Source organism: Protomyctophum bolini (assembly GCF_963924005.1).
Source record: "Protomyctophum bolini genome assembly, chromosome: 2".
Lineage (NCBI taxonomy): Eukaryota > Metazoa > Chordata > Actinopteri > Myctophiformes > Myctophidae > Protomyctophum > Protomyctophum bolini.
The window spans coordinates 28003982-28029966 of NC_137863.1; the positions used below are offsets into that span (position 1 = coordinate 28003982).

The 25985-nt window shown below is 41.9% G+C and overlaps 2 protein-coding genes across 5 annotated transcripts; both read left to right on the top strand.

Moving 5' to 3' along the window:
- Positions 1 to 6605: 6605 nt before the first annotated feature.
- LOC308331676 (von Willebrand factor A domain-containing protein 1-like) lies at positions 6606 to 17264 on the top strand. 3 transcript variants are annotated; one of them, XM_080787167.1, is made up of 7 exons: positions 6606 to 7064; positions 10859 to 11410; positions 14006 to 14165; positions 14512 to 14669; positions 15125 to 15397; positions 16060 to 16338; positions 16494 to 17264. In XM_080787167.1, the coding sequence occupies exons 1-7, from the start codon at positions 6986 to 6988 to the stop codon at positions 16499 to 16501; spliced, it is 1509 nt and encodes a 502-aa protein (XP_080643293.1). In that variant the 5' UTR covers positions 6606 to 6985; the 3' UTR covers positions 16502 to 17264. The 3 variants fall into 3 exon arrangements, with proteins under 3 accessions (XP_080643293.1, XP_080643292.1, XP_080643291.1); XM_080787166.1 differs by having other exon boundaries at positions 16063 to 16338; positions 16488 to 17264; XM_080787165.1 differs by having other exon boundaries at positions 6609 to 7064; positions 16488 to 17264.
- Positions 17265 to 19210: 1946 nt separating this feature from the next.
- Positions 19211 to 25669, top strand: LOC308322945 (cyclin-L1-like). Of its 2 annotated transcripts, none has more exons than XR_013964770.1 (10): positions 19211 to 19439; positions 20462 to 20536; positions 20686 to 20795; positions 21086 to 21209; positions 21604 to 21668; positions 21852 to 21951; positions 22195 to 22439; positions 23435 to 23525; positions 23670 to 23735; positions 25354 to 25428. XR_013964770.1 is itself a non-coding variant. In XM_080774446.1 (10 exons), exons 1-10 carry the CDS (start codon positions 19230 to 19232, stop codon positions 25505 to 25507), a joined length of 1233 nt encoding a protein of 410 aa, XP_080630572.1. In that variant the 5' UTR covers positions 19211 to 19229; the 3' UTR covers positions 25508 to 25669. The 2 variants fall into 2 exon arrangements, 1 of the variants encoding a protein (XP_080630572.1); XM_080774446.1 differs by having other exon boundaries at positions 22195 to 22432; positions 25354 to 25669.
- Positions 25670 to 25985: the final 316 nt, after the last annotated feature.

The window sequence follows — 25985 nt, forward strand, 5'->3', positions numbered from 1 at the left end:
TCTCTCTCTCTCCCTGTCTCTCTATCTCTCTCTCCCTTTCTTCCTCGTGCACACCGACAAAACTCTCCTCTCTACCTGTCTCCTTCATTTCCCTCCTATGCCCTTTCCTGAAGAACCCATGCAGACATAGGAGAAAATGTGCCTTTTCTGTTACTTACTACCAGTATAAGACGCCCTAGAGGGCGAGTTTGCATGCACACATCCGCCTGGGTGTCGGCAGACTGCTGTGCTGGCGCGTTGGTATGGGAGGTCAGCTCCATATATGGAGATCTAAGGGTGATGAGACTCTTGTCTTCTTCTTCTATTCTTGAGGTCAGTGTTGTGATCTTCATATATGGAGACGGCCATATAGACGTGTCACGAGGTGTGATGATGTCACAAGGCGTGATGGATTGATAACCATATATGGAAGCATGACACAACTGACGGACGAGTTTTGCAGGGTTTCATAGTAATCTGCGACCTACCGTCGCAATTATCGGGGTAAAGTTCAGCCTTTATAGATGATAGTCTATGAGAGTACTACTACTCGGGTTATGTGCTAGTAAATAACTGGCATAATGCCTTGAGCTTACAAACACAGCCAAACACGCACACATGAAGTGCTTTGACTCATTCTAAGAGCTGGCTGAAGGTTAATACTCTGTAGAATGACACTGCAAGGCATTATTTGCTTTCATGCTGTCATCTCCAACAAAGCTCTGAACATGGCGATCTGATTTGCTGATGTGTCATCATCTGACAGACACTAACTGATTAAATAATTCCACACCTTTAACATTTTGGACAACGGTTTGTTTGTGTGAACTTTGCAGTGCATGCTCACCCCGTTTCACCCACTTCTCCCTAACATAAAACAGACACTTTGCAGTGCATGCTCACCCACGTTTCACCCACTTCTCCCTAACATAAAACAGACACTTTGCAGTGCATGCTCACCCACGTTTCACCCACTTCTCCCTAACATAAAACAGACACTTTGCAGTGCATGCTCACCCACGTTTCACCCACTTCTCCCTAACATAAAACAGACACTTTGCAGTGCATGCTCACCCACGTTTCACCCACTTCTCCCTAACATAAACACTAAACAGACACTTTGCAGTGCATGCTCACCCACGTTTCTTTACACTTCTCCCTAACATAAACAGACACAGACTTGATCAAGACGGATCTGTCCATAATATTTCGTATTCCATCCTGATAGGCAAATTCCGAACATTGCTGGCCCACAATAACCTACCTGAAAAAGTGCTCTGAGGAGTACCTTTTCTAGTTTAAACTAAACTGGTTAAAATAACTTTAAATCTCTTTCTACCTCTTTCTTGCTGCCTTTTGTTTTTGTTTACAGTCAAAGCGCTATCTCCAACTGATCTCTATTTCTGTTTCCGCCTTCTATATTTTTCCCACTTTCTTTCTCGTTTTCCATTCTCAGACTTTTCAGAAGAAATGCAGTTGCACATAATTTCCCCTGTTGCTCAAATCAAATGCTGTTCAAATCCATGCAACTGATACTTGATCTTGTCTTTGAAAATCCATAACAATCTGAATTACACAGTGCACTCTTGGGCTTTCTATGAAAAACTCGATACAAATACATAGCGGCCTATACTGTATGTGTGCATGTGAGTGCATGCATACACACGCGCGCGCACACATGCACGCGCACACACACACACAGGGCTACAACGTGCAGGAAGGAAAGAGGAAGAAGAGAGAACTGGCCTTGCCCCATTCTGTTTGAAGGGAACTTCCAATTCCGTGAGCCAGTGAATTTTTGGAGGGTTGGTTGGTTGGTTTTACAGGCCCTGACAAGTAGCAGATAGTGAGGCATGGAAAGACATGGGAGGTTCAATGCTTATCCATTAGCAGACAATACTCTTTTGAGAGTTGCCATTAACCATTGATGAAATACTAGCAAATAGCAATGGTGGACAAAATACCCAACCCCAGTACTTGAGTCAAAGTACAGATACTCCTGGTTAAATATTACTCAATTACAAGTAAAAGTTTCTCAGTCAAATTTGTACTTGAGTTAAAGTAAAAAGAAGAATACAATGTGTGATTATGTGAAGCGTTGTAGATCTGTTATTCTCACTGAAATACGGCTAAAGAGGTTAATTCATAAATGTAACCATCCTAGAAATGCAGTGGAGCCAAAAGTATACAATATTTGTAAGTATCCAAAAATACAAATACTCAAGTAAAGTACAGATAAAAATATACTCCAGTACAGTACTCAAAATGTAGCCTATTTTGTTACTGTCCACCGACCATTGTACACTGTCCATGTCTATATTTGGGTTTGTTTTCATTAACCTTTACAGGGAGGAAGCTTGTTCAAAATGTCCTTGCCTGTCAATATGGCGTTTACATCATAAGTTCTCTCACAGTGAGAATGTTTGTGAAGAGAGGCTCACCGGATTGTTGCGAATCAATAAATATAATAACGTTGAAAGAATGTTCATCGTGAATGCATTCTAACTTAATACAAAAAAGGTCGCCACTTATTCTCTGTACTGTGACTCATAATTGTAGCTGAGCTGCTGTAAATAGTCACACTGACAGTCCGTTCATCTAGAGGTTAATCAACTGGACTCCCTGCAGAGGCAGGACTTATCAACGTGGTAATATTAGAACAACTCGTTAACAGCACGCCTAGTCGTCCACCCTTCCTTGGACACATGCACCCGGCCAATATAGTACTAGTAGCCTATAAGGCTGTCCCCAAACATTCAAGGTTTGAATGTTCGCTCGTTAGGGTTGGCACTCGAATCTTAATTAATGCATTTGAACCATTCGTTGTTGTTTTTTTCCTTTTTTATTAACTCGAAAATATATCTCGGCGAGAATGTGATATGTTAAAAAGTAAGTTTCTCGTGCATTCCTGTCAGAAGTTATGTCTATCTCCTTGTTGTGCTGTCCCAGGTGTCTCTCTCCAAAATCCCCTGTGCACATTAATTTGGTGATGGGCCTGCAGCCAATCAGCCAATCAGCAACAAACACACACACACACACACACACACACACACACACACACACACACACACCAGCATGGCACAATTTGAGAAAAAGGTTAGTTCTCTCTCTCTCTCTCTCTCTCTCTCTCGCTGCGCTGTTGCGTCTGTGTGTGTGTGTGTGTGTGTGTGTGTGTGTGTGTGTGCGTGTGCGTGTGTGTGTGTGTGTGTGTGTGTGTGTGTGTGTGTGTGTGTGCACGCGTATGTGCGTGTGTGTGTGACACTGATTTATTGAATATTCTGACTTTCAATTCAAATGTACATACATTTAGTTTTGATTGTATTGTTGCTTTTTGCCTTGGCAATGTAAATGTAACCCAGCCAACATGGCAACCCGCAAATGGCAACCCGTGTCAACTGTCAATCAAGGCAGTATAAAGGTGACATCAGTTCCTACACTCCCCACTCCCACTCCCACCTATGCAAGATGGCCGAAATGTTTGACAGCAGCATGGTCCTGTCCACTGTGACAACCTTTGGTTACTCTTCGGTGAGTCATATAGGCTTGGTGTCTTAACTTGAATCAACTGGTTAACTGTTTGTTTATTTTGAAAGCATTTGATTTATGATTTATGTTTGAACTTTTGGTTTAATAATTAATATTGATGTATTCTATTATAATATATAATTATATATATTATAAAATATGGGTTGTGGGGGCTGACAAGGCTATACAGCCACATGTGTTTCTAATGTGATGTAGGCCTACATAACACTAATGACACTTATCTTTTCTCTTCATGTAATTCCAGAATATGAAGAGTCACTGCACCAGTGGTGTAAGAGGCAGCACCAAGCCCTGGACCCTGAGACGAGCCATGTCCGTGGGCCCCACAGCCCCACCAATTTAGGCTTCCGAGGACCCCCACCCTACCCTGGAGCCCATGTGAAGTGTCCCAGACCAATGCCCCCCCTCCCTGCACAAGACATTGAGGTAGGAACTGTACGCTATAGCTGCTGCTGGGAAGAGCTGCTGCGCAGTGAGTACAAACTTGTTTATTGTCCTTTGCTGTCGCTGGTGTGGTTCTGCAGGGTAGCCTACTGATGGTGTTGCTCTCGTTTGCGTTTGCGTTCCGGCTTCCTGCGGTTGCACTCGTTTGCGTTGCGTCTTTTGCGTCGACTGCCACAATTTCGGCCGGTTCTGTCATTTCACCTCATTTCACCTAACTTGTGGACACTGCCTGTCATCTGCAGAAGAACGTGATGGTTCACGGTAACTGGCTAAGTATCTGTTTTTGTATTCTTTGCTGCTGGTAGGGTAGGGCTGGTAGGGTAGGGCTCCTACAAGGGTAGGTTTTTGCGTTGCGTCGCAAACAAAGCACTTTGGCACAGGCATGGAGCTCCTGGTTTACTGTGATGGGGTTCGATTCCCTGCTGCGCCCTATGCTGATTACATTTAATCTGTTAAACAGGCATCCTTTTGCACAATAGAGCGTCGCAGTCCCTCCCCCTTTCAGAACGAGTGGCCCAGGACATTTTTCTCCATTTCATTTTCTCCATAGGCATTTCAAAACTTATTTATTTAAAGACCTTTAAGCATCGTATACGAAGCCAACTCCTGTCGTGACAAATCATGACAACGCACACAATATTTTGGACCAAATAATTACAAAGAACACAACGTGTTGTACTTGTAACCTGCCGTTTTATCTACTTTCTAATTCTTTGTTTGGCCCGAAAAATTGTGTTTGTCGATCATGATTGGTCCGAATGTTCACTCGCAAATTCCTCTCCAAGTTCGAGTCCTAAAATAAGGGCTAGGGTACAGCCTTAGTAGCCTACCACTGCACATGCCCCCAAATAATTTATAACCCTGCATTTACAATCCTATAATTGAGTGGTGTACAGATGCACACACACACACACACACACACACGTGCGCGCATGCGCACACATTTGAAATGTTTATTTATGTCCACATAATGAGAAGTACAGGAATACCTTGTACAAATAATATATATATATATATACCAGTAGATTTTCCTGCCTATCTCAGTTTCCAAATGAAATGGTTTTAATGCCAAGTCAGTGAAATTGCTTCCTGTGTACAAACCCTGAGTTGACGGAGATGAGGGCAGAAAAAAATATCAGCTGAACACACCCTTTTAAAATTATCATCAAAGAGTCCAATTTCACCTCCCACTTGCCAGCTTCTGTACTAGGTGTTTGAACAGACTTCATACACGTTTCCCTCTCTTCTGTACTAGGTGTTTGAACAGACTTCATACATGTTTCCCTCTCTTCTGTACTAGGTGTTTGAACAGACCTCATACACGTTTCCCTCTCTTCTCTACTAGGTGTTTGAACAGACCTCATACACGTTTCCCTCTCTTCTGTACTAGGTGTTTGAACAGTCCTCATACACGTACTTCTGTACTAGGTGTTTGAACAGACCTCATACACGTTTCCCTCTCTGATAAGAGATGCTTCTGTACTAGGTGTTTGAACAGACCTCAGTACAAGGTGTTTGAACAGACCTCGTACACGTTTCCCTCTCTTCTGTACTAGGTGTTTGAACAGACCTCATACACGTTTCCCTCTCTGATAAGAGATATACTAGGTGTTTGAACAGACCTCAGTACTGTTTGAACAGACCTCAGTACTAGGTGTTTGAACAGACCTCATACATCTTTCCCTCTCTGATAAGAGATGCTGTGATGTTTATTGTAAACCAGAGACTGAATGTATGGTTTGCTAGGCTGCCAGTGTTGCCATTTCTGTTATTATAAGTGATTTGGGGTTTATCCTGTAAATTTGCTTGTAAATATTGGTAGTTGCGGGTTGCTTTTTTTGGGTCTTGTTTCAAAAATGTAGTCACTTATTTGGGCTTACTTCCTAATGTCGTTTAAAGGTTATCAAACATTGTACTGGTAAATGGTAAATGGAATGCATTTATATAGCGCTTTTCTCCAAAGCGCTTTACAATGTATACTTCACATTCACCCATTCACACACACATCCACAGATTCCACACACCAATGGCGGAAGAAACCATGCAAGGCACCAACCTGCTCATCAGGACCAGGGGTTCAGTGTCTTGCTCAAGGACACTTCGACACGTAGGCAGTAGGACCCGGGAATCGAACCTGGAACCTTAGATTCCAAGACATGCCAGCCGCTCTACCTCGAGTCCTGAGACACTTTTTCAAGATTTTTTTGAAAATAGCATCTGTGATCTCACTGATCTGTGAGCTTGTAGATCTGCTACTTTCAAATACCCGATACATATAGGTTTAATGTGTCCTTCTTTTGGACTTGTTTTCATAGACCTGGTTGTTTCTCTCGCAAAGTCTGGCAACACTTTGTGCTGCTGTTTTGTCTGTACCTGCCCGTTCCTGTCTCTCTCTCTCTCTCCAGTGGGACTGGGATCTGTTTGACTGCTGCTGAACTGCAGAAGAGGGAACAAGTGGTCTATATATACACAATATTCACCAGAACATCATCTCATGCAGCTCCATGTGTTCCTCCTTGTTGTAATGTTATAGCCCATGTCCAACGGCCCAAAGCAGCCCAAAGTCCAGACAAAAACAACAGAACAGTGTTTGAGGCAGAAGGAGGAGTGAGTGGTAGGAGGAGGAGGAGGAGGTTTGACTATAGAAATTGTACTGTAGTAGTGAAACACCAGCCTATAGTGTGTGAGAGAGGAAAGGGGAGAGAATTAACAAACCACCTTGCATTTGATCTTCTGAAGGGAAATATGCATCTCTAGCTACTGCGCATGATGCAGGCGTTAACAAGCAATTAACACAAGGTTTGAATAATAGCCTGCTTTTTATTAAATATTTCTGACGGGAACACTTACATTATCATGGTACTCTGTCATTCTTCCGAATATTAGACAACGGTAGATCTGTCGGAGTGTGCGATGGACACTACACTGGCAAACGAAGAAACAGCTGGAAGTTTCACTTATTTTGTTTGTGTAATTTAATATAGCATCCATAACGTTTTAATGCTGTCTTACAACAATGCAGTATTTACTCACCTCTTTCATCCTTGTGGCCATGCCGCTGCCGAGCAACATGTTAATGGATGTCCCTGATACAGGTGAGTGAGGCTACTAATATACAGCATGACTTTTTCAATGTTTAAAATTCATTTAGACTATACTTTGTCATATGATGGTAGTGCTCGTCTCTCTCTCTCTCTCTCTCTCTCTCTCTCTCTCTCTCTCTCTCTCTCTGTGTGTGTGTGTGTTTAATTATTGTTCTTAATTAATGGCCACAACAATTACATCCACCTATGGCTATAAGTCTATATAATCATAGTTATGAAAGTATACTGTTGGCATAGATCATTATTCTATGATAGGGGTATACAATTAAATGCCAAACATAATACAAAATGGATGGATTGCCTCAAGTAATTAAAAGTAAACATTTGACCTCGCCTAGATGGGTTTGCTGGAAATTTAAGTCACATAAACCTGAGGCTTATATGGAATCTGTGGAATGTTCCTTCATTCTCTTGTCGCCTCTCCCTGGAAATGTACCCACAGAATTATTCTGTATCATTTTTAATTGCACCATCCATCACAAAAACAACACAGTTTTAGTAGCCTACCTTATTATTCCCTTGAAACACACGCATGTGTTTAAGGTACTCTGTGCTCACACATAGAAAAATGAGCATATTTATGCATTCATATCCCAAGATCCCAACTGTGGCTTAGACTTTTGGCACAACTTGAAACTAATCAAGTACCAGTCAGATTACTGCCCAACTCTCTCTCTCTCTCTCTCTCTCTCTCTCTCTCTCTCTCTCTTTCTCTCTCTCCCCCTGTCTTTCTCCCCCTGTCTTTCTCCATCTCTCACACACAAGCACTCAGTCACATGCGCCTTTCTCCAGTGGAATGCAAAAATTGGACAGAGTTGCACTCCTCTTCTCCATCAACGACAGCAATCTCTCCACTTCATCTTATATAGCCTACTCATATACCCACAAGCTTGCTTGCTCACCATAGCTATTCATTTCAATGGTTCAGCTTTTGCTGTTTCTGTGTGTGTGTGTGTGTGTGTGTGTGTGTGTGTGTGTGTGTGTGTGTGTGTGTGTGTGTGTGTGTGTGTGTGTGTGTGTGCACGTGCGTGCATGCATGTGTGTCTCTCACTCTTACTCTCTCTCTCTGTCCCTCTGTCTCTCCCTCTCTCTCGTCCTATACTCTAATACTCTCTAATCTCTGTAAGCTGTTATCTGTGCTTTTAGGCAGCTGGCTGATGATGCCTCTAACTCTGATAGCTCTCCCTTCTCTCGTTTCCTGTCTTCTTTCTACTTTATAGTAGTGCTTGTTTATTTTCTGGCTCCCTATAAACGTTTAATGACTACGGGCCATTATCATTGCAGGAAAGTATTGGGTGTGTTCTGCAGAGGATCTGCAGATGGTGGAAGGGAAGCTGTGTGAACGATATACAGTACACATAAGGGAGAAGTTCAAGTGACGCAATATGCATGCATGATCTAGCTAGGGACTAAATTAAAAAATATTGTGTGTGTGTGTGTGTGTGTGTGTGTGTGTGTGTGTGTGTGTGTGTGTGTGTGTGTGTGTGTGTGTGTGTGTGTGTGTGTGTGTGTGTGTGTGTGTGTGTGTGTGTGTGTGTGTGTGTGTGTGTGTGTGTGCCTGCTATCCATTAAAAAAACAAATTATCAGGATATACATGTCCGCAGTTTCTTCAGACACGGTGCTGGACCTTGAGAACTTAAGAAAGCCCTGCATGGGCGAAAGGTTGTTTGGTTAAAACTAGATGTTCATAAATGAGAGATTGTTGCACCTGGCAGTTGTGACTGAGTCACTCTTGTTTTCTTCATGCTATCCATTAGCACATATGCCGAGGGGGGCCTTGAAAATGGCATTGCAGTTGTGGTGCATGCATGTAAATAACACTTCTTCCTCTTGAGGTACTTCCTCAGAGTAGTGTGGACCCCGCCCGAGGCCTGCCTATAACATTATGTGAAAGCATTCCCAACGTGCGTGGCATTGTCTTCCAATCTGATATTGAACAGGTATTTACGCAATAGCAAAGCAAAACATGTCGGTGCAACTCCAGCCATTTGCACACCACCACTGTAATGCTTGGTGTTGACATGGTTATTGTAAGACCTCAAAACAGGCTGTGGGCAAAGACGTGGTTAAACCTGTGTTTATGGTACCGTTTCATAAACTATAGGCCTATGCTGTGCCAGTGGAAAATGTCATAACAACAGACGCTTGCAATTACGCGCTACCGAGTATGCTAACACATTTTATGGTTTCCAGGAGGATATTATGAGGAAGTCACTTGAATGAAGATAGATCATGGCTGTTACTGTGATTTGATCTCTGTGTGTCTCTCTCTTTCTCTGTGTGTGTGTGTGTGTGTGTGTGTGTGTGTGTTTGTTTGTTTGTTTGTTTGTTTGTTTGTCTGTCTGTCTGTCTGTCTGTCTGTCTGTCTGTCTGTCTGTCTGTCTGTCTGTCTGTCTGTCTGTCTGTCTGTCTGTCTGTCTGTCTGTCTGTCTGTCTGTCTGTCTGTCTGTCTGTCTGTCTGTCTGTCTGTCTGTCTGTCTGTCTGTCTGTCTGTCTGTCTGTCTGTCTGTCTGTCTGTCTGTCTGTCTGTCTGTCTGTCTGTCTGTCTGTCTGTCTGTCTGTCTGTCTGTCTGTCTGTCTGTCTGTCTGTCTGTCTGTCTGTCTGTCTGTCTGTCTGTCTGTCTGTCTGTCTGTCTGTCTGTCTGTCTGTCTGTCTGTCTGTCTGTCTGTCTGTCTGTCTGTCTGTCTGTCTGTCTGTCTGTCTGTCTGTCTGTCTGTCTGTCTGTCTGTCTGTCTGTCTGTCTGTCTGTCTGTCTGTCTGTCTGTCTGTCTGTCTGTCTGTCTGTCTGTCTGTCTGTCTGTCTGTCTGTCTGTCTGTCTGTCTGTCTGTCTGTCTGTCTGTCTGTCTGTCTGTCTGTCTGTCTGTCTGTCTGTCTGTCTGTCTGTCTGTCTGTCTGTCTGTCTGTCTGTCTGTCTGTCTGTCTGTCTGTCTGTCTGTCTGTCTGTGTACGCGTGCTTGCTTGCGTGTGTGTGTATTTACAGCAAATTAGGTGGCTATAGTGTGATTTTCTTTCCGTAATGAAATGGAGTGCAATTGCTTCTCAGAATGAGGCCTATTGTAATCAGTGCTCATTCAGGTGGAGAGAAACCCATGCTGTCTGTTTTTTAACTATTGTCTCTCTCTATTTCACTTTCTCTCATGCCATATTTTATGGCATCACCTGTACCAGACATCATCAAAGACAATAACAGAGTTTCTGACATTCATAGGAACCCTCTTGACTCTGTCCCTTTTCCAGCATGTTAAACCTCAGACCATCGTTTTGTTGTGTCTTCTTAGACAGAACAAAGATGATCATAATATGATAGAAAATCTGTGTTCATCATTAAGTGGTTATTTTAAAAAAGAAATCTCACCCGTATGAAGTGAGGGGAGGGGTGTTCTTGTCATTTCAAATTTACGTCATATTTGGCGGACATTTGACCTAATTTCTCCTTTCATTGTCTCATATTTGGCAGATATTTGACCTAATTTCTCCTTTAATTTTCAATGGCAAATATTGAGACGTGTGGGGACAAAAGCTGTATATACTGCATGTAGGAGGGGCTAGTGCCCCTCAACAAAATCTTTAATCCAGCATCTGAAAGGATAGAGTCAATATTATCTCCCTCAGGGGATTCACTATGGTGCCGGGGAGTAACTTGCCAGAGAAAATAGTCCAAGGCTACGGGTGTTAATAAAGGAAAGAATGACATAGGACCTACAAGAATGCCATAATAACAAATCCACTATTATGTTTTACTTTTAATATGAACCTGTTGTATATTCCCTCTGTTCTGCTAGTGCTCAACTGCTGTGAAGGAGATATTCTCCTTCTGCTGGACTCCTCGGGAAGTGTCTCGTCTTATGAGTTCTCACGCCTGTTGCGGTTCGTAACTGACCTCCTCAGCCCCTTTTCACTGGGCCAGGGTCATGTGAGAGTGGCGTTGCTGCAGGTGAGCACCAATCCTCGCTTAGAGTTTGGCCTAGGTGTCCACAAGACCCAAGGAGACCTAAAGAAAGCGCTGCTCGGCACCAAACAACTCCTGGGAGACACCAACACCGAGGCTGCCCTCAGACTCGCTCAGCAGCACCTCGCAAGAGCACAGTCAGAACAGGAACCGGCACTTCCAAAGGTCCTGGTGTGGTTGACCGATGGGGTAGAGCCTGGCGATGTAGACGGACTGATGTCAGAGCTAAAGACAGACGGAGCAGCTGTACTGGCTGTGTCAACAGGACATGGGAACTACAAGGTTCTGCAACGCTCAGTGACGCCACCGGTCGACTCACACCTGCACTTTGTAGATATCGATGACATCAGTCTCATCACAGAGGACCTGAGGGAGGCCATCATTGGTGTGTGCATTTCACATGCACACGCTTATTGTTTTATTGTTTGTTATAGGATCCCTATTAGCTTTTTCCATGGCCAAAGCTAATCTTCTTGGTGTCCGACACAGAGAAACATTTTAACAAAAACATTAATTAACTTTACAATCACTATAAAGAAATAAAGATGCAATAAAATACAAAATAAAAGTAGTACAATTAAAACCAAAATCACGTACAACACAACAATGTCCATCTGGGGATTAGTACAGCCTTGTTTGCAGCGTTGCACAAGTTGTTCTTTTAACTTGCAAAATCTTTTAATAACTTATTTTAATATTCATTAGTATTATTGAATGGAATAACAATTTATAACATGAGTGTATGTGTACACTATATCTGAGTTTATATTAGATATACATGAAGCAAATATACGTGTTAACATTCCCACTTTCACTGATGATATTTATAGTTGGAGATCCTGGAGATCCTGCTAAGAATCATTCAAGAATCAAGAATTATTATTTCATTATTTAGTTTGCATTTGGCTAACTCACGTAATAGCTATTAAAGTCAATATATTATTTGATCCAGGCATTCAGGCTCTGTTACATATTACTCCCTGATTGATTGATTGATTGATTGATTGAATACTTTATTAACAGTTTGCAACAAAAAAAACACTGTGAAAGTATACCCACATACGTCATGTGATCCACTATATGTCTGAGCTAGCACATCATTAGTTCGATAGAGAAACCCACTACACCAGAGGTGGTTGTAGTCTGGTAACTGGCAGAGGTGCTAAAGTGGAAGCAATTTAGACAGAACTTGTGATATTCAATTACAGATTGTGCTGTCAGAGTGACATTTTGTTCCATTACCTCTGTTCTCATATCTCATTGTGCCTCTGTGTTCTCCTGTCTTCCAGTTCAATGGATACAGTTTGATAGGTTGGGATGGCTTAGGGTAGACGACTTAGTACAGCAACTTGCAATGGCCCTGGTCTACACCACAAAGACACCCATGTGTTGTGTACAGTATACCTGTCAAACTACTTACTAAATGTCAACGCTGTCCACTATCACAATGCAGAGGGAGCTCCACCTATCACGTTCAACCCAGATTTTGAGATTTGGCTCAAACAAGGGGTTAAATTAATTTAGCCTACCAACAGTCTTAAAGGATTGTGAATCCCTACTCTCTAGTGTGGTACGAGGTGTACTTCCGTATGATTCTTTTGCCAAAATTGATTTTTGTTGGACCAAAACTGTCAGAAATGATGGGGTTCAGATTTTCCCGACCCCCACCCCTTTTCTGAGGGATTATCTATTTTGGGACCTCTCATAATATAGTACGCCAGGCAAATAATGTCCGATTTTCATAATATTAGGGTTGTTTTGTAGGTTTTAAAATATTCTAAGTTGATTTCTTACACTTTTAAAGTAGCCAGAATAATCCTTTCTGACTTTTGTCTTCCTTACCCCTCATTACATTCCCCGCTCTGCTCCTGTTGCAGAACAATATTGAAGCATAACTTTTTTTTGTAGCTATGGGCTCTGATAACAAAAACATGTAGTAGCTAATGCCAGGGGTCTTCCACAGGGGGTCCGGGACCAGTTTTGGCCCTTCTCTTTTCTATGATTTTCGAACTATTTTTGAATAATATTAGAAAGGTTGTGTATATGTTCTTATGTATTGTACTTTGATGGTTTATTAGTATTTTCACTTCTCAGTATTATTAATAACATTTTCTGTTACACAGTTATAGTGTTGTAGTCGAGTCCACCTAAAGCGAGTCCAAGTAAAGACCAAGTCCGGATTTGATTGCCTGCTAATTTAGTCTTTCTTCCTGCACCTGCAGATGAAACATGGAGTCTGCTCCACATCATCACAGTGTGATGCCAAATTGACTTTCATAAGTCATCTCCTGAACCCTGCTAGTTCCCTCTAGCTTTCTCAAGAAGTGTGATCTTCTGAAATGGGAATGTTCACAGGTTTCTCAATTAATTTGAACAATGTATGTGACTGACAGGCTCCTGAGGTGAGTTCATCTTGGACACAATATAGAGGTGGTTAATCTGGAACAGGAGCAGACCTTATAGGCACAGGGCTCAGTCCGGGGGGACCCCTACCAAAGTCAATAAAGATTCTTCTGGACACTTAAAAAGTTTAAGAAATCAACTCAGAATGTTTTAAAACATACAAAACAATTATTATTATTAATATTATGAAAATCGGACATTAACTGGCTGGCATAGCCAACTGTTCTGGGAGGTCCCAAATAGATGACCCACCCAGAAACGGGGTGTGGGTCTGGAACATTTTAACCCCATCATTTTCTCATAGTTTGGACTCTAAGATATGCAAAATGAAATTGTCACAAAATTCCTACGGGAGCTATTTTATTGACGTCTCGTACCACACTACTCCTTCAAAACTGCTCTCAAAGTGGGTGGCTGCAATTCAACTATTGAACTGTACTTTCCTGTTCTTTTTGTCTGCAAACTGTTAATAAAGTATTCAATCAATCAATACATTGCCAAGAAAATATGAAACAAAAACAACTACGATGTATGTTCAATTCTTCCTATGTGTTCTCTCCCATTGTCTCCACTTCAGAAATTATCCGTGCTGAGCGTCTGCGTGTGGTGCATGTGTCCTCCCATAGTGCTGTGCTGCAGTGGCGCTCTGTCTTGAGTGCAGACACTGGTTACTATCAACTCCGCTATAATTGTGTACGGAAAACAGAAAGAGAACACCATTCTGGTGGACGAACCAGGTGCAGTGGTGGACAAAGTACCAGTACTTGAGACAAAGTATAGATACTCCTGGTCCAATATTACTCAACTACATGTAAAAGTTTCTCTTTGTACTTGAGTTAAAGTACTGGAGTAATCGCTTTAAAAAAATACTTTTACAAAAGTGCACAAATTACAAAAAATATCAGTAATAGTGAAAGTAGCACATCTACAAGGTCACAATGCGTCACATTGTGGCTCGTTGTGACGTGAGTTGTGAGTTAATTCATAATGTACTTTTTTCATTCTAGAAATATATTAGAGTCAAAAGTACAGTATCTTTGTGTACTCAAGTAAATGTACTTTATTACTGTCCATCACTGACAGGTGTACTGGCCAGCAACACAAACACACCCTGCCGGGAGACTCCAGCCGGGAAGAGCTGACCAACTTGCAGCCTGATACCACCTACACTGCTTCCCTCACCCCAGAATCCAACCAGCAGTTTCTAAACACGCTCTCTGTTACCTTTACAACATTGCCAGGTGAGTTATAGAATGAGGACACATAATTATTGGAACCAAGAGGTGGGCTTTGTGTGCAGACCGTGACAGTTTAACTAGGTGGAAAAATACAGTAAGGCTTGAGAAATGTGCCTGCAGACCCACTGACCCAAAACTGATTCAAAATACTGAGCTCTCACCAGAGGCTGCGCCTGGTTATGTTCCAGCTGAGGTAGTTGCTAGATTTGTCATAATCTGAAGGATGTTTGATGCCTATTCACCTTTTTTCTTAATCACCTTTTTTCTTAAAAATAATTCTTAACATGCGCAAAGGTGTGTGTGTGTGTGTGTGTGTGTGTGTGTGTGTGTGTGTGTGTGTGTGTGTGTGTGTGTGTGTGTGCGTGTGTGCATGTTTATGTAACAAATAAATCCAAATAAATTCCCTTTTTTATATACATCTTACGGAAATGTACCTACCGTACCTCCTCTCGTTTCAGAGGTAACGAGTCCGGCAGTGGTTTCGGTGTCAGACTCGGGCCCTCACCAGGTCCGTGTGAGCTGGGCTCCTCTGCAACCGTCTGTACAGAGGTACAGGGTGGAGTATGGCATCATCCCGAGTGGACGTGTTCAAACCGTGACACTGCACAGTCATCAGAACTCTACTCTGCTCACTGGTCTGGAGCCAGCCACTACCTACCTTGTTACAGTCAGTGCTCTGCATGCAACAGGCAAAGAGAAGTCCATGTCTGTCAAAGCGTGCACTCAGGAAGGTATGGTTCACTGGTAGGAAAAAGTAACACATTTCGTTTTTCTTTGGTAAAAGTATCAATAAGGCAATGTAGAAATACTCTGTTACAAGTCAAATTCAAAAGTACTGGAATCAGCATATATACTTAAAGTACCAAAAGTAAAAGTAGTCTTTACACAGAATGTCCCATTTCACAAGTTTAAAAAATGTACGGAAATCTTTAGAAAATGTCAGATTTACAAGTTCACAACGTGGTGTACCGCAACACGTTTTGTGCTTGTAAATTGTCTATTTTCAAATAGCTGACGTATACGACTGATGTGGTTAATGTACCTATGTTTTGTAATAATAATCATTTTTTACTAAACAACATTGCGTATCTGCACTCTTCACCAGTAGTGTACTGTAAACACCATCACAAAAATAGTCCATAATAGTCACAAATAAAGACTAGCTCCCCTCAAAAACAAAAAGACATCAAAAGACTTCCATGGCACAGTGGCACTGAGTGCCATTGAAAAAAAACACGTCCAAACAAGCCATTGGCGCTGAATTAGTTTTAAAGAGCTGGAAAGACCCATGCTATACAGTAGGCTATTTCATGGTACATTGACAAGGACTTTTATTGTATAATCTTAAAGTTTCTTCATCACCAGATTTCTTCTTGGGTTTGCTTCCCTATAGCAGCGCTCCCAGCACTGGCTGACCTTCAGCTGACCCCTATTGGGCAAGAGGCCGTGCAGATAGAATGGCGAGGCCATAAGGCAGACCTGAGAGGCTATTGGCTCAGCTGGCAGGCTGAAAACACACAAACACCGTCAAAGCCTTTGCTCTCTTCTGTATACTTGCCGCCCGGGACTCAGCGGCTCACGCACCATGCAACCAGAAGCCGAGTGTGTGTGTCCCCTGTCTACAGGTCTGGCCGAGGAGATGGAATATGCTGCATGACAGAGAAGCAGACAGGTTGTTCAAGATATAGATATTCAAATTAATTCCTATGTGCATAAATGTCTAGACCTACATAATTATTTATATACAATACATATTGTGTCAATGCTACTGTACCAGAAAATAATTGCCTTCTCCCTCTGTCTTTCTCTTCTTTTTAATAGATACAGTGAACTAGGGCCAGTAAAAACTGTGGCAATCAAGCAGCTGATGTGAAGATAATAGGTGAAATTGAGTGTTATATAATGCCACACTGGGCTAGCAGCACAACCGGCTCATTATTCATGAACACTGGTATTGTAGCTCTCAAAGGATGAAGATGATGTTCCCTGGATTCTTCAGATCAAAGCAAAGTCCATGCCTACAGTATCTAACGATTATTTATCTTTATTGTGAACTATTGAATGTTTTAATAGTTGTTATTACTTTATTTTGTATTTAACTTTATTCTGCCTTCTTGATGAGGGAATTTGTGTACTTTTATGTGGAAAAAGCACTTAACACCATGGTATTATCATGCTCGAGGCCCAACTTAAAAATACATTTGTAATAAAAACATGCTATTGGAGGTTCTTTCATACAAACAACATTAGTGGAAGCTTCCACAACCGTGATGTCGAATTGGTTTTGGTTAAATAATGTTGTGTTTAATAGTGATTTGAACTGTTGATTTATAGTGTTATGTGTTGAACTGTGTTTATAGTTTTTATAATCTATTTGACACCAGTGGGTGGGGATCAGTTTTTATCCCCTGTTGTATGCCAGTTCTCGGTATGGCTGACAGCAAATGTATGTATGTATGTATGTATGTAAAATATATATTTTTTAATTTAAAGAGCATACTTTTATGAACAAGTATATTTATATGTTACTTTGAGACATGAATAATAGGAATGCAGGGATTCCATTTTGTGTTATGTAGCAGAATTTAATATAGTTATTAATAGTTAATAGTTAGTGGAATGGTTGGGGCGAATACCACGTGGGTTCTAATGCCTGACTGGCTCTGTCTTTCCTCTCTCTCTACACTTGAATACCTAAAAGGTTCAGAAAAAGTTTAAGTTTGCCCATTATTATTAAAACATACATTATCCGGTCAATTAAACTCATGTATTGTTATTTTATTTTATTTACTTTGTGAAATTATCATAGTGTTCCAAAGTATGATGCTACGAAGATGGACATTATAATTATTCCTATAATATTAGCCTTCTCCGGTAAGGGAACTGGTCGATTATGTTAAAACATGGCCATAAAATTACAGTAATAATAGCATAAAAATATTCAAGAATAAGTGGATTTATTTATATATTAAAGCACATTTAGTCAATTTAGTCCATTATTTTGCTTGCTTAAGGGGCCATCTAGTGGATATCAGTTGTATTTACAAAAAGCAGCTATGCACAAATACCAAGCAGGCAACGCAAGTACACTGGTAATTCAAAGACTTCATAATGGGTTCATAGGGTTCATATTCATAATGGTCAAATCAAGTCAGATAAATAATTTGGCCCTAAACCGAGAAACGTGCAACAGTATGATACACTGTAAATTACTGTATGTGTTCCGGCTTGGATCAATGGAACTAGTATACTTTTAAGTTCTTATTTATCAGTTTTCACATTGAACATTTATTTTTCAAGGTTTTACAGAAAACTAAAATACAAATGTATTCATTGCTTTTCACCCCTTTTCTCTCCCTCATTTAGTCATTATGCACTCACCTGCCAGTGAGGAGCCCCCACCGGGAGGACTGTAGACTGCAATGTGGCCCTCACGGCCTCACGCGTCACCCCAAAACGAGTTTGACATGACTGAATGGAGGCTTTGTCGTACACCCGCCCAACACTCCCGAGCTCTATAGTGCCCGCCCAGCAGACGTCCCCGTCCGGCTTCCCTCCCCCAAACACAGGCCAATTACGTTCGTAAAGACAATGGATTCGAACCCACAGCATCCCAGGTGATGGAGGTCGTGGGTTCACTGCGCTACCCGAGTGTCACATTAAAATGTTTTACATTATTTTTGTATTACGGTTATATATATTATCATTCAAATGTTAGTGGTTTGCCAATTATGTGCATTTGCACTATTCTCACGGCCCAGTCACTGCATAGATTTTGTATCATCTGAGGATTCAGAAGGAGGATAACAAAGTAATGGAGGAATTGGAAAGGGAGAGGATGCAGAAGGAGGATAGCAAAGTCATGGAGGATTTGGAAAGGGAGAGGATGCAGAAGGAGGATAGCAAAGTCATGGAGGAATTGGAAAGGGAGAGGAAGCAGAAGGAGGATAGCAAAGTCATGGAGGAATTGGAAAGGGAGAGGATGCAGGGGAACAAGGCCAATTACATTTTCACAGATGCCTCCAAGAGAGTGAAACTGTAAAGGGTACGTGGGTTCCAGGGTCAGCCGTCAGGAATCTAGATTCCTGGCCTCCAGATCACTCAGGGCAGACCGCTGTCAGATGGGGGTGTAAGCCTTGATATGGGCAGATTGCAGTACAATAAGTAGAAAGGGTGAGGGCACAGCAGGTGTCAGGTGGTCATCTGCTTTGATTTAGGAGCTGCATTGATGGCTCGGTAGGGGAGAAGGTCACATCTTTGAACACCTGACAGCTCTACAGCTGGTCAGGTCTCTAGACCTGACGTAGAGTGGGGTTTTTAACCCAGCTCATGTGGGTGTGAAAGGCTGTCGATGTGGCAGACACAGTCTAATATTTCCTGAATAGAAGGTGTATTAATGAATTAACTTGGTAGTTTAGTGGGCAGTAGTAGTCGTAGCCAAGACCAACCAGTGAGAGGCAGCAATGTGCCATATCATAGTCTGTCTGCCGGAAAAGTCAAAAGAAGAAGAAAGAAAGACTGGTACGACGTAGGTTTTACGACAGTGGAGTATTATCAGCTATCATGGCGCCCGGAGATGCAGAGGGGATTCTTATAGGAAATAAGATATATTCCGAAGTTCACCTGACTTTAGGTGGCTGCCAGTTACCTCCTGAACGTCTGCAGAAAAGCCCCTCTGCTGAACATGGGCTGGCGGCCGACAAGGAGGAGCAGCTCAGGCTGCGGGGCTGCGAGATGATCCAGGCAGCAGGCATACTGCTGAGACTCCCACAGGTTGGTTAGCCACGTGAGCTAATGCTAGCATAACTTTTATGGTTTAAATCATGAATGATACGTGTATTGGCCAGGCATTGATATAGAGACCGGGCATTGGCAACTTATTTACACATCGTGGTTACAAAAAAACCCACCTAAAGTTATCAAGCAAGCAATTAAATAGAAGATGTGGCCACTAACGTAACCATCAGTATCTTATCCAGAGCTACTCAGTGGCATGAATGAACCCTGGTCTATTGTTGAAGCCAGTCGTTAAAAAAAGAACTGTCACACGCATGGACCTGTAGCTGGTAGTGAGCTTAAAAACATTGCTTAGAATAAATACATTTTTATAATCATTTCATCAATGTTTGTAAGTACGTAGTAAGAGAAAGTTAATATGTAGGGCAATGTAAGAGCCAGGATAGCTGCTTTCATTCAAGAATGATTGATTGAAATATGTATTAACAGTTTGCAAAATTACAGTACATTTCAAGCACAAACTCAGTCAATACAAAGATTAGTTAACTGTGAGTGGACGACCCAATTAAGCATTACACTTGTTTACAAGAGGGTCCACCATGTTCAATTCATCAAAACATTTAGAGACATACAAATAGACACTTCTATATAGTTAAAAAACAGAACAGGAACTCATCATAAAGGAAGCAAAAAGGGAAAAGAAACATACAGTGAGGGGGAAAATGGGGGGGGGATTCAGATTTTACGGGGGCCAGTTTCGAATTGCATCCGTCCGTAGGTGCCCTTTGAGAGCGGTTTTGAAGGAGTCAAGGGATTCGCATGTCTTAATGACTGTTGGTAGGGCGTTCCACATTTTGGTGGCATAGGAGTGAAAATAATTTAGTCCCTTGTATGTGCCGAATGTGGGTTGTACATGGTTTGTTGCACTCCCTCTGGTGTTGTGGGTGCCTGTTATAGCTCTAATATTGAGTGAATAAATATCTCACATTTACTTACTAAATAATTTGATATTTTCTGTGACAATAACACTGTTATTATCCTTGATTGTATTTCTCCAGGTAGCCATGGCCACTGGGCAGATTCTCTTCCACAGGTTCTACTATTGCAAGTCATTTGTTCGACACTGTGCGGAGGTAGGCTACGTTATTATTATTGCTAGTTCCCACACAACTCGTATAAATGAAAATGGGCTAATGAAAATGTTGATAAGTTTAAGTAAGTATGTATGTGCATAATTAGTAGTACTGTCTTCCTGGGGTTCATGTACACTTGTAATTTCCAGCTGGTTGCCATGGCATGCGTCCACCTGGCCTCAAAGATAGAGGAGGAGCCACGCAGGGTGCGGGATGTCTTGAACGTCTTTCACCATCTTAAGTACCACAAAAGGGGAAAGTAAGGCATCCTCCTGTTGACATTTTTGTAACAAAACAACTTGAAACGCTATTTCTGCTTACCTCCAAACCAGGGTGTCTTTAAAAAGTGTGGTCTCACTGGTCTGTTTGAAAGAACTGCCCCCCACCTCACTCTTATTCCCCAGTGAATCGGCTACATTCCTGTTTGTATAAAGCCTAACTCATGCTTTGTCGTACAATGGTGTCATTCACACAGATTTTCAAGTAAAAAAAACAAAAACAGGATACGTTGCATGTAAGTCAGATGGTCTTTTGTTGTTTGGTCGATAGAGTCCTGTGTCCCTCCTTGTCCCTGGATGCTGCCTACATCAACATGAAAGCAAAGGTCATCAAAGCAGAGAGAAGACTTCTAAAGGAGCTGGGCTTCTGTGTGCATGTCAAACATCCCCACAAGGTAAGCTTTAGCAGCAGCAACATCTAGTATCCTGTCTTCTGTCTCTTGGCAACACGGGTGCAGTACTCAGTTTAGACAGTTTTTGGTTTGCACTAGTCATTGGTTAGACCAGTCATTAGTCCTACAACTACAACCTATCTCAAACCCTCACCCTAAACCTAACCTCCCACGGGGCAGCACACCTAAACCTAACCTTAACCCATGTCTAACCAATGACTAGTCTAAACTAAGTATGCACCCCGGCATCACACAATTTGACCATGTTCATTTAAGATGTATTCACTTATCGTCTTGTGTCATAAAAGTATTTGTATGAGCTTCCATGCTGGCAATATTGATTTGAATTGTGAGATTACTAAACTGGTTCCTTATTGGTCTCTGTCCTTTGTCACAGATAATAGTCATGTACCTTCAGGTGCTGGAGTGTGAAAAGAACACAAAGCTGGTGCAGATGGCTTGGTAGGCACTTGAATATCTCTTATAGCATGTCTGTCTGTTTTCTGTTTCTCATGAAATTATCATCTGAAAACGTCTTTAATTATGTGTAGTAGTCTCATTGCAATAACGTAATATATAAGAATCAAATTTACTGCTAGATTTACGTTTACTCATGTTTTCTTATCTGTTGCCTTTGTCGCTTAGGAACTACATGAATGATAGCTTGAGAACAGATGTGTTTTTGAGGTTCAGCAGCGAGACGGTGGCCTGTGCTTGTATCTACCTGTCAACCAGATTATTACAGGTTTGTGGTTACCAGTCCATCCATCATCCACAAGATATTGTTAACTCCACATGCTTAACTCAGCTGAACATCAGTGACCCAAAATGCCTATTTAACTATACTACAGTGACACACTTGCTTAAACCAATGATACTTTGCGTTTGAAGATGCCCCGTGGAACACGGTGATTGATTGTTCCACACAAACACTGCTGTTATATGGTGGTCATTACATGCGTAAACTGACATTGATATATTCCAACAGATTCCCCTCCCAGATCAGCCACCCTGGTTCCAGTTATTTGGGGCATTAGAAGAGGACCTGAAGGAGATCTGTCTGAGGATTCTGAGGCTCTATTCCCTCCCGCAAGTCTCCTTCTCTAGTTTACTGCGACATGTGGACCAGTGTCGTCAGACTCTGGATGAGGCCAAAGCCAAACTAGGACCCATTGGAACCCCAACTTTAGAGCCGCCAACCTGTTTTTCCCCATCATCTAAAGCAGGTGAATTGTTAGTTAAACATCTTTGTTCTTTGCCTTTTTTGCAGCAGCAGCAGCACAGTTCATGTCAAGAGAAGCAGTGTCTGATAAGAAAATATATCTATGTATTAACTGTAAAGCAGAGCCCTGCACAGGCCCAAAACTTCAACCTGAGCCTGGCCCTGGTCCATGGGGTTCAAGCCGGGGTCGGCCCCAACCCTACGAGGGTCTGCAATTTATTAACTCGAGCTTGACTCGAGACTTTACATAGTCATTTTAATCTGCGTGTCACGTCTTCGAGTCCCATTCACGAAGACCTTTGCTGCATCTCTCTCCCCTTCTCTCGCCCTCTTCACTTGATACTATTCGTGAAGGCGGAAAACAAATCTTTAAAAAAAAAAGAACTTCAGGCTCAGATCTTCAGAGGCTAACGTAATTAACTTAACATACCGTTAACTAACGCAACTTGGACTCACTAAATTCCTCCTTTCATTGTCAATTTAAGGAGCGCCATGAGAGAGGTTCAATTTACGGGTAAATACTGTTGCTTGATGGTTGACGAGAGTTACTCAGGATCAATCTGAGACATGCCCAACCTAAAGTATCAATAAAAATCATTGGATTGTGGCGAGGCCCTCTGGGGCTTGTTGTGCTTGCAGAGCTCTACTGTATAGGGCTTGTGATTAACAACCTGCCAAATGCTGTTTGTCGGGTGACACTGTGAGGTTACTAGCTAATCTGGCGTAATGAATCAAGCATATCTGTGAAGTGGGCTGAAGCCATAACAGGACACAGTACCCCCAGTCCTACAATTTTCAGGAACATGGTGATAGTGCTGTGATTGTGTAATTCAACCATTGGCTTGCTCTGACACTTGATCTAGTACCCACATTGGCTTGTAATCCAAAACGTTAAGGCGTGCCTGCCTGCATACTGTATCTGTTTGCACCTTTTCTGCCTCTTTATCCCTGAACTGCATATTGATAGAGCATGGATTTAAGCAATTTTTTTCTTTTTTCTTTTCAGTGTCACCTGCTGTATCACATCCTATTCAGGAGTGTCCTCTGTCTCAAGTTGCTCTCAGGAACGTCTGCCGAAAACTCAGTAATGGAGACGGGTATGTTTGCTTCTTTCTATATTGGTTGGAGGCATTTGATGAAAATACATTTCAGCCATCAGCCCCAACATGCTTTGCACATAATGGTTGTGATTATGATGATTGTTGATTTTTTTTTTTTTTTCCTCCACACCACCCATTCAGAAAGACCAGGAAGAGTCGAAGTGCTGAGAGGAGGGAGAGTCATTCCAACACCCCTCCTAAACGCAGGTAATGGAGATCAGTGCATGTGTAAAATATTACTAGTTTTTGCTAATTTGGGGTTCTTCTACCAAAGAATTTTAAATTTGAACTCTCATATTTTCTCCTCACCTGCCATGTTTTCTCACTCCAAATTAAAACCAGGAATTACAAGGCAAGAAAAATGACATGCCAATGTCATTGCTTTGATCTGACTCCTGAAAAGGAAATCTGCATTGAAGTGATATCTTATAATATTCTTCATTGTATAAAGAACCAAAGTTCTCCATGGCAAGTGATTTGGCGATTCAAAAACGATTCTATTAAGCTGTGATCAAAGAACAATATGAACCACATTTTTACAAACGTAGACAAAAAAAGCAGTCATGACAAGAGAGCTTGTGTTGTTGCAGTGCTATATCCTTACCATGGTTGCGAGGCAACGCCTTGCTCAGCCTCTCCTGGACCTGTTTTGCTTCACGCAGCCATTCACTTCCTGGTTTACGTCAAGGACTGTCTGAGAGGACGGGACGCGAAGACCGTAAGGGTGCCGCCATGTTGCTCACATGGAGCTTCATGGAAGGAAAGAAACATGCGCACATTGCGCAGTTGAGACCAAGGAAGCTGAAGGAGGAAGTGTTGGCTGCATATAGCCCATTGCGCATGTTTCTTTCCTTCCATGGAGCACCATGGAGCAACATGGCGTCGCCCGTACGACGCCATGTTGGCTTCGCGTCTCGTCCTTTTCAGACAGTCCTTGGTTTACGTCAAGGAAGCTTTGAGAAGGAAGAGAGGTGGTCACGTGACTGGGCTGCGCCATGACACTTTCATGGACGCTTTCATGGGAGTCAAACTACCCGGAGGTTTGGCAGAATGCACTGGAGTCAATGAGAGCTCAGTGACCAGCTCATGAACAAACATTATTTATGAATGACAGACCTTTTGTAAAGTAATCACTTCTGGAAAATATCAGAAGACATGTAACACATTATTGTCTGCTGTGTTGCTTTTCGATGTGTACACTGTGTTAAATTTTATAGAGGTATGGTATCTAAAGAGCACAAAGTACCTTTCTGAACGTACAAAGTATCGCGAGACTTCCCACCATTTCCTATCTGGCAGCCAAATATCGCGATACTCTCGCCAGAAACGATACCTTCTGCTGTTTAGATCCTCAGATCAAATTATATACTGTGCACATAAAAAAGTAAGTGATTAGAAAACAACCTGTGATATGTCTTCTTTTATATTCCTGAACTGATTATGACAATGATCTCAATTGTTCATAAATAATGTTATGAGCTGGTCCATCCGGCTCCATTCACTGCCATGTATTCATTGCACTTCCGGTGTGAGTTTGGCTCCCATGAAAGTGTCCATGAAAGTGTCATGGCGCAGCCCAGTCACGTGACCACTTCTCTTCCTTCTCAAAGCTTCCTTGGTTTACCTCCCGACAAACTTCCTTATTTCTCTTTATTCTGAAAGAAATCCCCAGTAATATAAGTGTTAATTGCTGCCAAAAATAGCTTTTGATTGAGTTTTTGTTTTTAGCTTAACTTTTAAAACACATTTCGAAAAATAGCATGGAGGTACCAGCTGGACAATGACTGACACAAATCTACTCTTGCACTCCTTTTTCCTCTTTCAGGCGCAGTCGCAGTGTCTCTTCTCCTTCCCGTTCGAAAAAACACAGAGACAGAGAGAGAGACCGAGAAAGGAACCGAGCCAGAGACAGAGAGCGTAAAGAACGCGACAGGGATCGGGGAAGAGAAAGGAGAGATGAGTACTCGCGCAGAAGATGATTTATCACCATAGAAATTATCATGGACCAAGCAAAGGCTTTTTCAAAATGGTTTATTACTTTTGTACATTTTTTATGTTTTTTATTTTGGAAAACTGCCCCAAGATCACACATGCAAACTAAATGCAAATTTGTTTTTGTATTAAAATGGATTTAGATTATATCCTACTTGTGTTTTTTTTTTCCCCCACTTTTCTCAAATTTGATTGGTTTCCCTACCATAGGGTCAAGGGCAAGGCCCATTTTGGTTTCCCTACCATAGGGTCAAGGGCAAGGCCCATTTTGGTTTCCCTACCATAGGGTCAAGGGCAAGGCCCATTTTGGTTTCCCTACCATAGGGTGCATAAGTGGTTAATTCATTATTTGTTTTCAGTACTTTTGGATCCCGGGGAGACAATAAATGTATCTTTTGGCTCTCGAGCTCAAAAGGCTTGGGAACCCTTGACTTGAGGTTTGCAGCGACGTAAATGAGTAAAATG